The following is a 10969-nucleotide window of genomic DNA, read 5'->3' as shown; positions in this document are numbered from 1 at the left end:
TTTGCATTCCAACTCTTTTCTCAGTTCTGTGGGATAAAACTGCATGTGTATATAAAATATATGAAACCCTCTGGGACTGCAGTGACACCAAAGTATGTCAACATCAGAAAAATTTGATTAAGTGACGTCACCTGAGTCTGTGTTGGTTCTGGATGAATATTCAAAATGACCAAATGTATTTATATACACACTCCTCATTTTGTCAGTTTCTGACCGATTACTTAAAACTTTGCTGATACCAAACAAGCACATAGCTTTTCCAAAACTTGTTGCATTCTGGGTGAAGGTTCCCATTTTTGAAAAGTAGGAAGAGTCCATAGAATAAACTCAACAATATATCTGGTTCTGCTGCAATTTACTTTTTATTTTATTTGCCCACAATCCAATGCTACATCATAAAACATAGTGTGGTGTTAACAGATACACAATTTACACCTTCTATCTAACTTATCTTCATTAGTTAACAGGAGCACATAGACCTGATCTGTTGCCCTGGTCTATGTGACCCTGCTCTATCATTATAAAGTAGAACCTACAATCAACTGTGTGAAATGTTTTAACTTGGTGTAACACATGTGACAGGACTGCACCCTCATATTTTTCATATTCCTCACATACTTAACCCACACACTTGTTATGTAGGAATCTCTCTTCCCCCTCATCAAGTCTCATTTATTATTTGAACAGATCGCAGGACCATGGCAAAAATGATCTCTGTTTCTTTGGCTTCATTTCGTCATTTTCATGGCCAAGACAGAGGACATGATTTTCTCATCATTTTCTTGCTTGGAGAATCCACAGTGGAGTGTAATATCTGGGTGAGCGGGAGGAATACAACCAGAAAAGAGATATTTGATGAGAATGCCTCCTTACACTAACATTGCCTTACTTAACTGCTTCATCAGGTTCTGATGGCTCAAATCACACTGTATTCAAACTTAGGGAGATGAAAAAAGGATGATACAGTGTGTTTGTGTCTGTTCAAAGTCAGGTCTTCTGAACTCTCTGTGGAAAACAGAGTGTGATAAATCAGCCAAAAAGTCTTGTCCCCAGTGCAAAGAAGAAATTATGTGTGTGAGTTTGAACATGTGTGCTCTGACGTGTAGGTAAAGGTAACATCCGTGACTGTGTTGGCTTTACAGCATGCAGGAGAAAGTGAACGCAAAGGGGGCGTTTACTGCAGCTGTGGGATTTGATATGATGACTCAAGCGGACAAAGGTCTTTCTGCAGTGGTGGGAAACTTCTTTAACCCCTGACTTCCCCCAGATGCGCAATGTAAACTTCAACTTCCGAAAGCTTTATCTGGGGGAGAGGGGAACTCTCTCTCTCTCTCTGTGTGTGTGTGTGTGTGTGTGTGTGTGTGCGTGCGTGCGTGCGTGCGTGCGTGCGTGCGTGCGTGCGTGCGTGCGTGTGTGTGTGTGTCCACTTATCTAGGGCAGAAGGGCTGTCCCTTTCCCATTTCTCCCAGCCCCTCCCCCCTCCTCCTCCTCCTCCTCCTCCTCTTCTAATGTAAAATGTTCATAAAATAAGAGAAAACCTTTCATGTCCAGTTTTGTAAGTGCTGTCCACACACTTCAAAGACATGAAAGACATTATTTTGAATGTGTCTTTTTTGTTATGATGTATTGGAGTGTTAAAGTCTTTGATAAAACATGAAAGGAAACAGACTGACCTCTGTCTTTGATGCATTTCTGCAACAATACAGTTGTGAGGTCTGAGCTTCTGAAGTTTCTTTATCAGGCTAAGTTCTCTGAAAAAGGGCAGCATAGTACTAAAGATAATATGTTAAGTTTAGAGTTTTGTTCTTCATTTAATCGGGCTTCAAGAACAGGAAACACAGCTTTTCTTATTCTTTTTTCTAATCAGTGTTGGTGTCAGAGCAGATTTCATCTGTCACACGCTGCCTCCTGGTGGTGTTTTCCAGAAGTGCACCTATAGCTTAAGTCAAATTCAACTTGATGATAAGTGACACTTGTCAGTGTCATCACTGATAAGTGACACTTGTCAGTGTCATCACTGTAGGACATTTTTTAACAGAAAAGACAGACGTCACTATCTTGAGGCTCACTGACTTCAAATGAGCAAGAGCTCTGTTTTGCAGCTGAGTCAAAGATAGCCAGGGACAAGCTGTGCCTCAGTGCAAGAGCATCATTATGTGATCATCAAATAAAAAAATAAGTCATAGCAAAAACGCTTAATTTTTTTAGTTCTCAAGGTCACTACTTGCTATAATGAACAATTCATCTTTAAAAACATTGTTAAAAATGAACTATTACATTAAAAAGTTGTTTATATTTCAGCATCTTTTATGCTGGTCTTTAGAAATTAACTAATCTCTTCAAGAAACAGCAAGAATGTATAGAAAAGCATGAGGCAATCCCAGTTTCAGCTTTTTAATTTGAACAAAACTATCCCACTGTCCATTGTCTGCTGAAGACGTGTCTTGCCATAGACGTCCTCCTGCTGTGGACGTTCCAGACACTGCTGCAGACGTTCTGGACTCCAGCTGCAACAGCTTCTACTACTTGTCTCATCACTATCACCTCTCTCTCTTATTGTCTTCTATCCCTCTTTCCAGACCCAACTCGGTCAAGGCAGATGGCTGTCTAACATGAGTCTGGTTCTGCTTGAGGTTTCTGCCTGTTAAAAGGAAGTTTTTCCTCGCCGCTGTAACTAGCTAAATACTGCGAGGTGCAATGCTCATGGTGGATTAAGGTAGGGTAAGACTGAGTCTTATCCTGCCTTGGTGTTGGGTCTCATAATTTGACATAGAGTGGTCTAGACCTGCTATGTTTGTAAAAGCGTCTTGAGATAACGTTTGTTGTGATTTGGCGCTATACAACTAATGATTGATTGATTTATTGAATAACTAATTGATTGTCACCTTTTCTTGTCCACTGATATAACTACTCTAACAAATGTACTCAGTGGTGATGATCAGTCTTCTTTAACAGATTGGGTTCAGCCCATAAGAAGTATGGGTGTTCACTGATTTGCAGTCTTTTTATTGGCCAAAAGGTGAAATTCCTCAAACATTCAGTTTGCTTGAAAGGTAACTGAGCAACAGAACATGATTGCTCCCATGATATTTGCTTTGACAGCATAAAAAAACATCCAAGACACAAAACAAGGCTAAGTCACATGGCTGATGTGATTATCAAACTATTAATGATGGTGCACAGCAAGGAGTTCATTCACAGTTAAGTACCACATGTGATTCTTCATGTGTAAAATAAAAAAACAAGTCAAACTCAATTAAAGCTTTCTATAAAACATGATAAAACTATACAACCAGTATACCAATAACTGCCGGCGTAAGAGAAAAAAGGATGAGTTACTTCTGAGACATTATTGAAAAGTTTTTTTATTCTTATTACTTGAAAATTTAGTAAATGTATTCCATATTTTTCCAAGGGTTCAAAAATTAGTCCTTAGTACAGTTACCATGATATTTATATGCAGACACGTAAAGACAGAAACAAAGGGAAGAATAGTTATTCCTTTAAATAATGTTGAACTCCCCTAGATTGAAACAACTGTGATTCGTATACAATAACATGGAGAGAGGAAATGCAGGGGTTTCCACAAAAAATATGGTGTGGACTGCTGGTGGAAGAAAGTTGCCAGCCAATGGGCATCAGGCTATCAAAGCCCAAATAGTGACCAACAGCAGATTTTAATGCAACTTTTCCATCACGTATACACAAATCTTAATCATTGCATATTTCAATTAGTTTTCATCCTTGATGCAAAACATTTAGTGCATGATTGTACAAGAGCAATAGGCTCCTTTTGGTTCAAGTCCAAACTGTCTTTAAATTTTCAAATGTTTCTATCCTCAGTCAGCAACAGTTGCCAATCACAATCATGTACCAAAATCTCCCTTTCCTCTTCTTTGCCTTGCCCCACCTTGGTAATTAGCCAACAGGTCACACTGAGTAATGGTCCTGGATCAATCCATGGTAATTACACTGCAAGAGGATTGACCTCGGATATGCCTTGGCCTCAGGGTGCCTGTATGTGTGTTTCTACATGTGGAGATGTGTTGACAAAAGATGAAAAAGTAAGAGAACATTTTTAAAGAATAAAGTGTGTTTGTTTTTGTGTGTGCCCTTTCCTGACCCATGGATAGGCAGAGACAAATCACCCTGCCCTCCACTTCTCCCCACTTTTAGAGGGTAGATCCAAATAAAAGACAAATGGACATTCCTCCATCTTAATTAGTAAAATAAATATACCACAGAGTTATGGGGACACATTAACACAAAAAAACAAATCTGCTGGGTAGAAATATATTTTATTCTTCCATTCATAAGAGGAAAACTGGACTTGTAATGCCCTTTAAAACTACATTTCTCCTCTATTTCAGAAAGAATAACTTTCAAAAGTCTTGTTACAGCAATCCATGTGATGGTTGAATGTCAGTTTCCTCCTCATAAAACAGTAAAAAGTTTTAAAAAATGGTTATTGGATGTGACCAGAAAGATAACCTCCAAGTCTTCATCTCAGTGATAACAAGACTATTTATGGCCAGATTCTTTATCTGAAGACATTTTCCAGAGGCTGCAGTCAATAAAAAGTAGTTCATCCTGGTGTTGAAATGATAGCATTCTTAGCCACTTCAAAAAAAGACTCAAGCAAAAAGCTAAATGAACAACAGTTTTATAGAATGGTTTTAATCCAAGCAAAAAGTGTTTCCTGCCTTTGAACATCTGATGCTTTTCTTGTGATTTACCACAGCAAATTAAAAGTCATTTGGTTTGATAAAGCAATACATACAATCACACCAGCTTTGGTCTCCAGATGAAACAAAGTTTTTTAAAGTTTGTAAGCTGGTCTTAAGAGATAAGAAATGTGTTATTTCGGACCGCAGGTGGTCTCTGCTTCTCTGCCTCGAGATGTAAGATAGAGGAGTTTCTGCGGAGTGTGATGGATTGATGAACAGCAGGCCTGCCTGTCAAGATAACGTTCCCGTCTGGCTGAACACAGGAGCAGACCAGATACCAATCAGAATCAGTCTGCTGTCTATTGCCTGAAGTGACCCCAATGGTCGGGAGGGTTTTCTTTCTTGTCATTTTCCTTGCATGTGCTACAGCTTATCACATCCATTTAGAGTCACATCTTATAGGTTTTATGCCTAACTCTTCGAGAACATAAAAGTGATCTTGAGAAAAACTGTGAATATGTATAAGCATTTAACTGAAAGTAGTTACTTCACAGTGGAATAGTACAATCTTTACACATGGCTCCTCTTTAACTTTAATAGAACATGGTAATTTATTTAATTGAATTAAACTGATCTGACAATTTGGAAATTTCACCAAAATGAATGTGCCTTGGGAAACACTTATATAATCAAACAAACTTTATTTACATAATGAAAGCTGCAGCCTGCTTAACATGCAACTAAAAATGTTGAAATCAAAAAAAGTTGAAATTGACACAAGTTTGATGTAAAAAAAAAAAAAAAAAAAAAAGGAATACAAAAGTTGTAATAAAAAAAAAAAAAAAAAAAAAAAAAAAAAAGGTCAGGCTGCACCACAGGCTTGGACAGTGGCTAAAAGCAGCCTGGGCATGAGTCTTAGATTTTATCACTACTGACTAAGAGGCAACAACCAAAAGACCCAAAAGACATATATTACTACAAACCAAGTCAGACAAGTAGTCTGGAGCAGGACTATGAGGGGATTTGTAAACCAAGTAAAGAGTATCGATAATAATGCTAAAAATAACAGCTTGACAACCAAAGTTATCAAAAATAGTCTCAATTTCTTTGTGTTCCGTTAATCACAAAAGCAGCTAAGCTTTGTCCAAGTTTTTGTTGGTCTGTGACTAAGCACAGGGCATCACAGCAATCAGTCAACTGCTGACTGAATGACCAGTGTGTAAAAATGAGAAAATTTAGCAATATCTAGCTGTCAGATTCTACATTGAAACACTTTCTTGCTCACCCATCAGTGAAGCGACGGTGTCCTTTGGAACAAGAACATCCTGCGAGGTATGATGAGTATGATCCTCTATTTACCAAGTTTTTACCATCATTATAGATTATTTTGCACACAACAACCACTCTCATCTTCTTTGTCCTCCAACCAGTGCATTTTATGTGGTCATTCACTAAATACAAAAATTCATAGGTTACTAACTTGTCTGCTCTGTGCTACTGTAGAAACATGACAGTGCAAGATGGCAGCCTCCATGGGAGGGGACCTACTCCTGTATAGATATCAAAGGCCCATTCTTAGTCAACAATAACACATTTCAAGAGTGCATATGTGAAATATGTTTCATAGGCACTTTCACAAGAAGGAAGGAAAAATCCCTGTAAAATGGCATAAACCACTGATGAATATTGCATAGCTAGCCTGCAATGCCTGAAAACTAAGGTTTTTCATAATACAGCCAAATGCCAAAAAGTAATTGATCCTTTCTAATAGTACAATCTTTAAAATGTTGCCTGAGAGCTGAAGAGTATAAAATTGTCTCAAATTGCTGAGGACCACTAAGTCAAGGTTGTTACTCTTGCATAGCAGTAAGTGTGGTTGTAAAACACCCATCTGCAAAGTACAGTTAATAACAGTTTGGATCTATTGAACAAACGTTTGCAATGATGGATCCAAGAAACCCAGACCCCAAAGACATGTGGTTTAAAGAGAGAAAGTAGAAAGTCAGCACAGAGGAGAAGTGAAAGCAAGCACATATTTTTCCTCTTTTGATTTATCAAGACTCCAACAATTTATAAAAACTAACCTAACAACAAAAATAATGGTTTCTGTTTATTTTTTTAGCATGATAATCAGGCAATAAAAATGAGTGTAATTTCTCATCTGAGTCACAACCATGCTGATCTTTTGAATAAACACCCTGGTGCATCCCCTTATCCATGAAACTTGGATCAAAGTACAGAGGGATTTACGTATACAGGAGGGAACTGACAGACTTAGATCACATGATCCTTGACAGAGGAAACGTGCTGCAGTGAGGTCACAGAGCGGTGGGAAACAATCACGTTGACAGAACACGGAAGGAAACACAGGATACTCTCTGTACTGTGGTGTGTGAGTGTGTGTTTGAGTGTGATATCATTTCCTCTTGGAAAAATTGAATGGGCAGGAAAGCGGCTTATCGAAGAGACCCTAAAAACACAGTTGACAGCCATATGGAAAAACAACATTACATGATCGTTACTGATGCTGTAACTGTAGCTCCCAAAGCATATCATGTGTCATATGTATATTACTCTTAAGTTATTTAATCTCGTATAAATGAAGCAACAGGGAAAACTATTCTTTATCAACCATTGTCCCCCACATACCAAGAGACTGGTGTATTTTCATTCATTATATAACATAACCATTAACAATGAAGGTACATTACAGTTATTCCAAGGAGTATTTTTTTTTGTATTTAGCTCCCCTGATAATGTTTTAATGCAGAGCATGGTGGGCCCACTCAGAGCCCTTGGGCCCATCAGGCAGGTCACCCCTCATTTTGACTGCTCTTAGTGGCTCTCTCTGTGGACCATTAACTGTTTTTAGCTCTATAATCTGTGATAACGCCATGTAAAAGCTTCAACATAGACAAAAAAACAAAGATTTACAGTCTCCACAGACACACAGACATAAACTGGGACTGTAAACATAATGTGGGAAATCTGCCAAATTATTAAATGGGTTATTTTATTTTATTTTATTTTATTTTATTTTATTTTATTTTATAGCCATCAAAAAGTACAGGTCAGGATGAGCTCATCATAAACAAGTTGGGAAAGTTGTTACAAGCTGTATGGAAACAGTGATTCATATAGTACTACACGGAAAAGCTTTCACTGTAGTTCTATCATGATGTAAGCTATCAGCTACTTCAGTGACCAAGGCCGCACATATAAATAAACAAAACACAGAGCAGCCTTGCTCAAAGCAGTTTTAGTCGCTGTTTTGTAAAGTAACACCAAATGACAAGGCACAACACTGTGGCAAGGTGAAAGGAGTAGCTTGTAGTGACAATGATGATGATGAACCTGGCAAGAGTTATCAACAAAATCACCTCCATTTGTAACACTCGGTCTTGGAGTGTCATTCTATATTAAGGCTTAAACATCACAACAATGCAACACCTAGTAATGTTAAAAACATCGTATTGTATTCCCCGCACAACAATAGATATCTAGGTTGGCTTGGTAAACAAACTTACTCCTTAGAAGAAGGAATTAAAAGAAAACCACAATCATACAGAAAATAAAAAAAGCACATGGTTCTTCTCATTTCATCTTATATATTGACCTCCAACTGAAAAAAAACTTGAATTAAAAGTTTTTATGTGGTTGTTTTATGTCAGGGGCGGCATCAGAGAAGCTAATGTAAATATTTTGGCTCCTTCTATGTTGCTCTATTTAACTGCATTTTTTAACGCTGGTTACTATAAGACAATCAGGGTGCTGGTCTGGTGATCCCAAGGTTAGGCTTCTATCACATAACAAAAAAACAACCTGGCTCCGATGCAGCATTAATAACAGACCACAAATACAGACATTCAGTCTTCTGAAACAACGGGCCTCCAAGGACGTGATTACTTATTTTACTGACAGAAATGCATGGATCAGACAAATCAAAGAAGCTTCTCCTCAATTATTTTTTCCAAATTAAAGGGAGAGCATTTGGGTTTGTTTGTTACCTCAATGTGAATGAAGAAGGAGAACAAAGATGTGAAACCACAAGAAAAACGTACAATAAAATGTTAACTAGAAACTGTGACTTTTTTATTACAGCTGGGTTTGAGTGTGAAATACATTACAGCCAAGAGTCAAAAGTTCCCTTTTCCTCCAAACAAAAGATCAAATTTTGTTTTTGAATTATTTTAAGACACTAACTTTTACAGCCTTTTACCATGAATAGATTTTTTCCACTGATGACTGGATGTCTGTCCTGCAGCCTTATAGAGGCCAGTCAGCTAAACACCAAATGGTAACACTAAAAGATTTGTGGACACAGACAACTTAGATGCATAAACATACAACTCCTTTTATGGATACTGAGCGAAGGACAAACTGAAAGGCCACTGTCTACAACACACTTAAACCCTGAAGTGATGTGTAAAAGTACAAAAATAAAAACTAGGTCGAAGTAATGACGTACTCAGTATTAAATGGGAAAAAGGGAATTAGAAACTGACAGACGTACATGACAGACGTCTCTGTAATGATGACCTAGAAAGAGTTCTGTTTCCTATTTTCAAGGGTAATGTTTCTGAGAACAAAAACTGTAACAGCATCTTTTTCCAATTAACCAATAATAGATTAAAAGAAAAATAATCTCGTTTCTGCTGGTCCACTTTTTGGTCAATTTTGAAACTTGGTTGGTTACAGAACCACCATGTGTAAAAAAATCATTAAGCTCAAATTGGAAAAAAAAAGGAAAAGAAAACTGCCAGTTATCAGAGGTGGACTCATTAAATCATTAGTGAAATCACTGCATACTGAAACCTCTCAAGGAACACTTCTACAGCACTGAAGCAAGATTAGATGTAAAACTCACTTACCATTCAAAGGTTTTTAGGGGAGTTTTTAACCTCAGTCTTGATGCACTTTGTTTTCTGTAAGTGTGTTTACCTTGTGCACGGGTATAACAACACTATTGCAGATGTGAGAGATGCAGTACACATGACCACCAATGGTTTCATGCTCTTCCAGGAAGGAGTACAGCAGTAGTAAAGGATAAAGGTGGATTGATTATTGTTTGGAGTTAGTTGAGTATTAGAATGAGAAAGACTTACCATAGTTGGGTGATTTCCGTCCGGCGTGATTGGGCGAGGAGCAGCGGAAGGTGGTAACAATGGTGTTGTGGTGAGGGTTGGGATGATGAGGGTGGTGCACTGCTGGGTGGTGTCCGTTGTTTTCCGGCGGAGCTCTGGTGATGCTGATGTCAGGTTTACGAATGTCGCCAGGACTTGGAGGCTCAAACTTGCGAGTGTGATTCTGCTCGGGGGTCTTGCTGGTGCCGTTGTTGTTGTTGTTGCCCTCGTTACGACGTATCACCGGGGAGTCATTGGGAGTTTTGGCGAAAGTCACCTCCCTCTTGTGGCTCATCTCAGGGGTCTTGGAGTGACCCAGGACTTCAGGGCGTTTCAGGGCACTGCCAGTGGCGAAGCGCGTGGAGGAAGGGCTGGTGGCGTTATCCACCTGCTTGTTAGAAGAAGATGAGATATCGATGGAGAGTTCAGATCGGCGTGACACAGGCTCCGGAGTCTTGGAGCCTCCTCCGCCCATGATTGAGCGAGGTTGGGTGTAGTTGAGGTTGTTGTTGTTGGTTGCCGTGGTGGCAGAGCCCAGATCCCGGTAGTAGATACTGGTGGGAGACATGGCGTTGCGGTGAGGGGAGCTGGTTGTCCGGCGGGAGCCAGGGGAGAGGTGAGAGGAAGTGTCCACATCCTCTACCTCGAAGGACCTCTTCAGAGCTGCATGTGAGAGAAAAACACAACAAATATGCTGAGTCATTTATGGTTAAAACAATTTCAGGATTCATTGATTAATCAATGTCAGATAACAACAATTTTATAATGTTATTAATTAACAAAAAATGTGTGAGCAAGTTGGTAGAATATCATAAATGTAATCTGAAAAGTCACACAGCTTAACAGAGCAGTAAATTATTTTCTGTATGATTGTATGAAGATTATCCAAGAAGTAAAGGGTCTGATGATTGAGGATGGAGTTGCCTTTTGGGGCAATGTTGTTGGCAACATAAAGTAAACATCATAAAAGCATACACTTTTAATTAAATTATGTTCCCGTCACAAGCAGCAGGTTTAAATTTATTTTATATCACGTTATAGTCAATGTGTTGTTCAGTCACGACTTGGATGCTATATCTGTGTTACACTATAAAGTTAAGTTTTACACTGAGTCACTTGAAATGTTTCACTGCATGCAGTCAGCCAAGCATAATTCACTGCAAGGCGTTAAGGGAAAAA

At 38.6% G+C, this 10969-nt stretch overlaps 1 protein-coding gene across 3 annotated transcripts in view; it reads right to left on the bottom strand.

Moving 5' to 3' along the window:
• Nucleotides 1-10969, bottom strand: part of sept9b (septin 9b) — an 83149-nt gene that overhangs the window by 40871 nt on the left and 31309 nt on the right. For all 3 annotated transcript variants that reach the window (XM_034688403.1, XM_034688402.1, XM_034688401.1), the window contains exon 2: nt 9773-10453. In XM_034688403.1, coding sequence (XP_034544294.1) covers nt 9773-10453 — 681 coding nt within the window. The remainder of the gene's footprint in view (nt 1-9772; nt 10454-10969) is intronic.

The sequence above is a fragment of the Notolabrus celidotus genome, chromosome 7 (genome assembly GCF_009762535.1).
Source record: "Notolabrus celidotus isolate fNotCel1 chromosome 7, fNotCel1.pri, whole genome shotgun sequence".
Classification (NCBI taxonomy): domain Eukaryota; kingdom Metazoa; phylum Chordata; class Actinopteri; order Labriformes; family Labridae; genus Notolabrus; species Notolabrus celidotus.
Note: the sequence above shows the minus strand (reverse complement) of the source record. Positions and strands in the feature narration are given on the sequence as shown.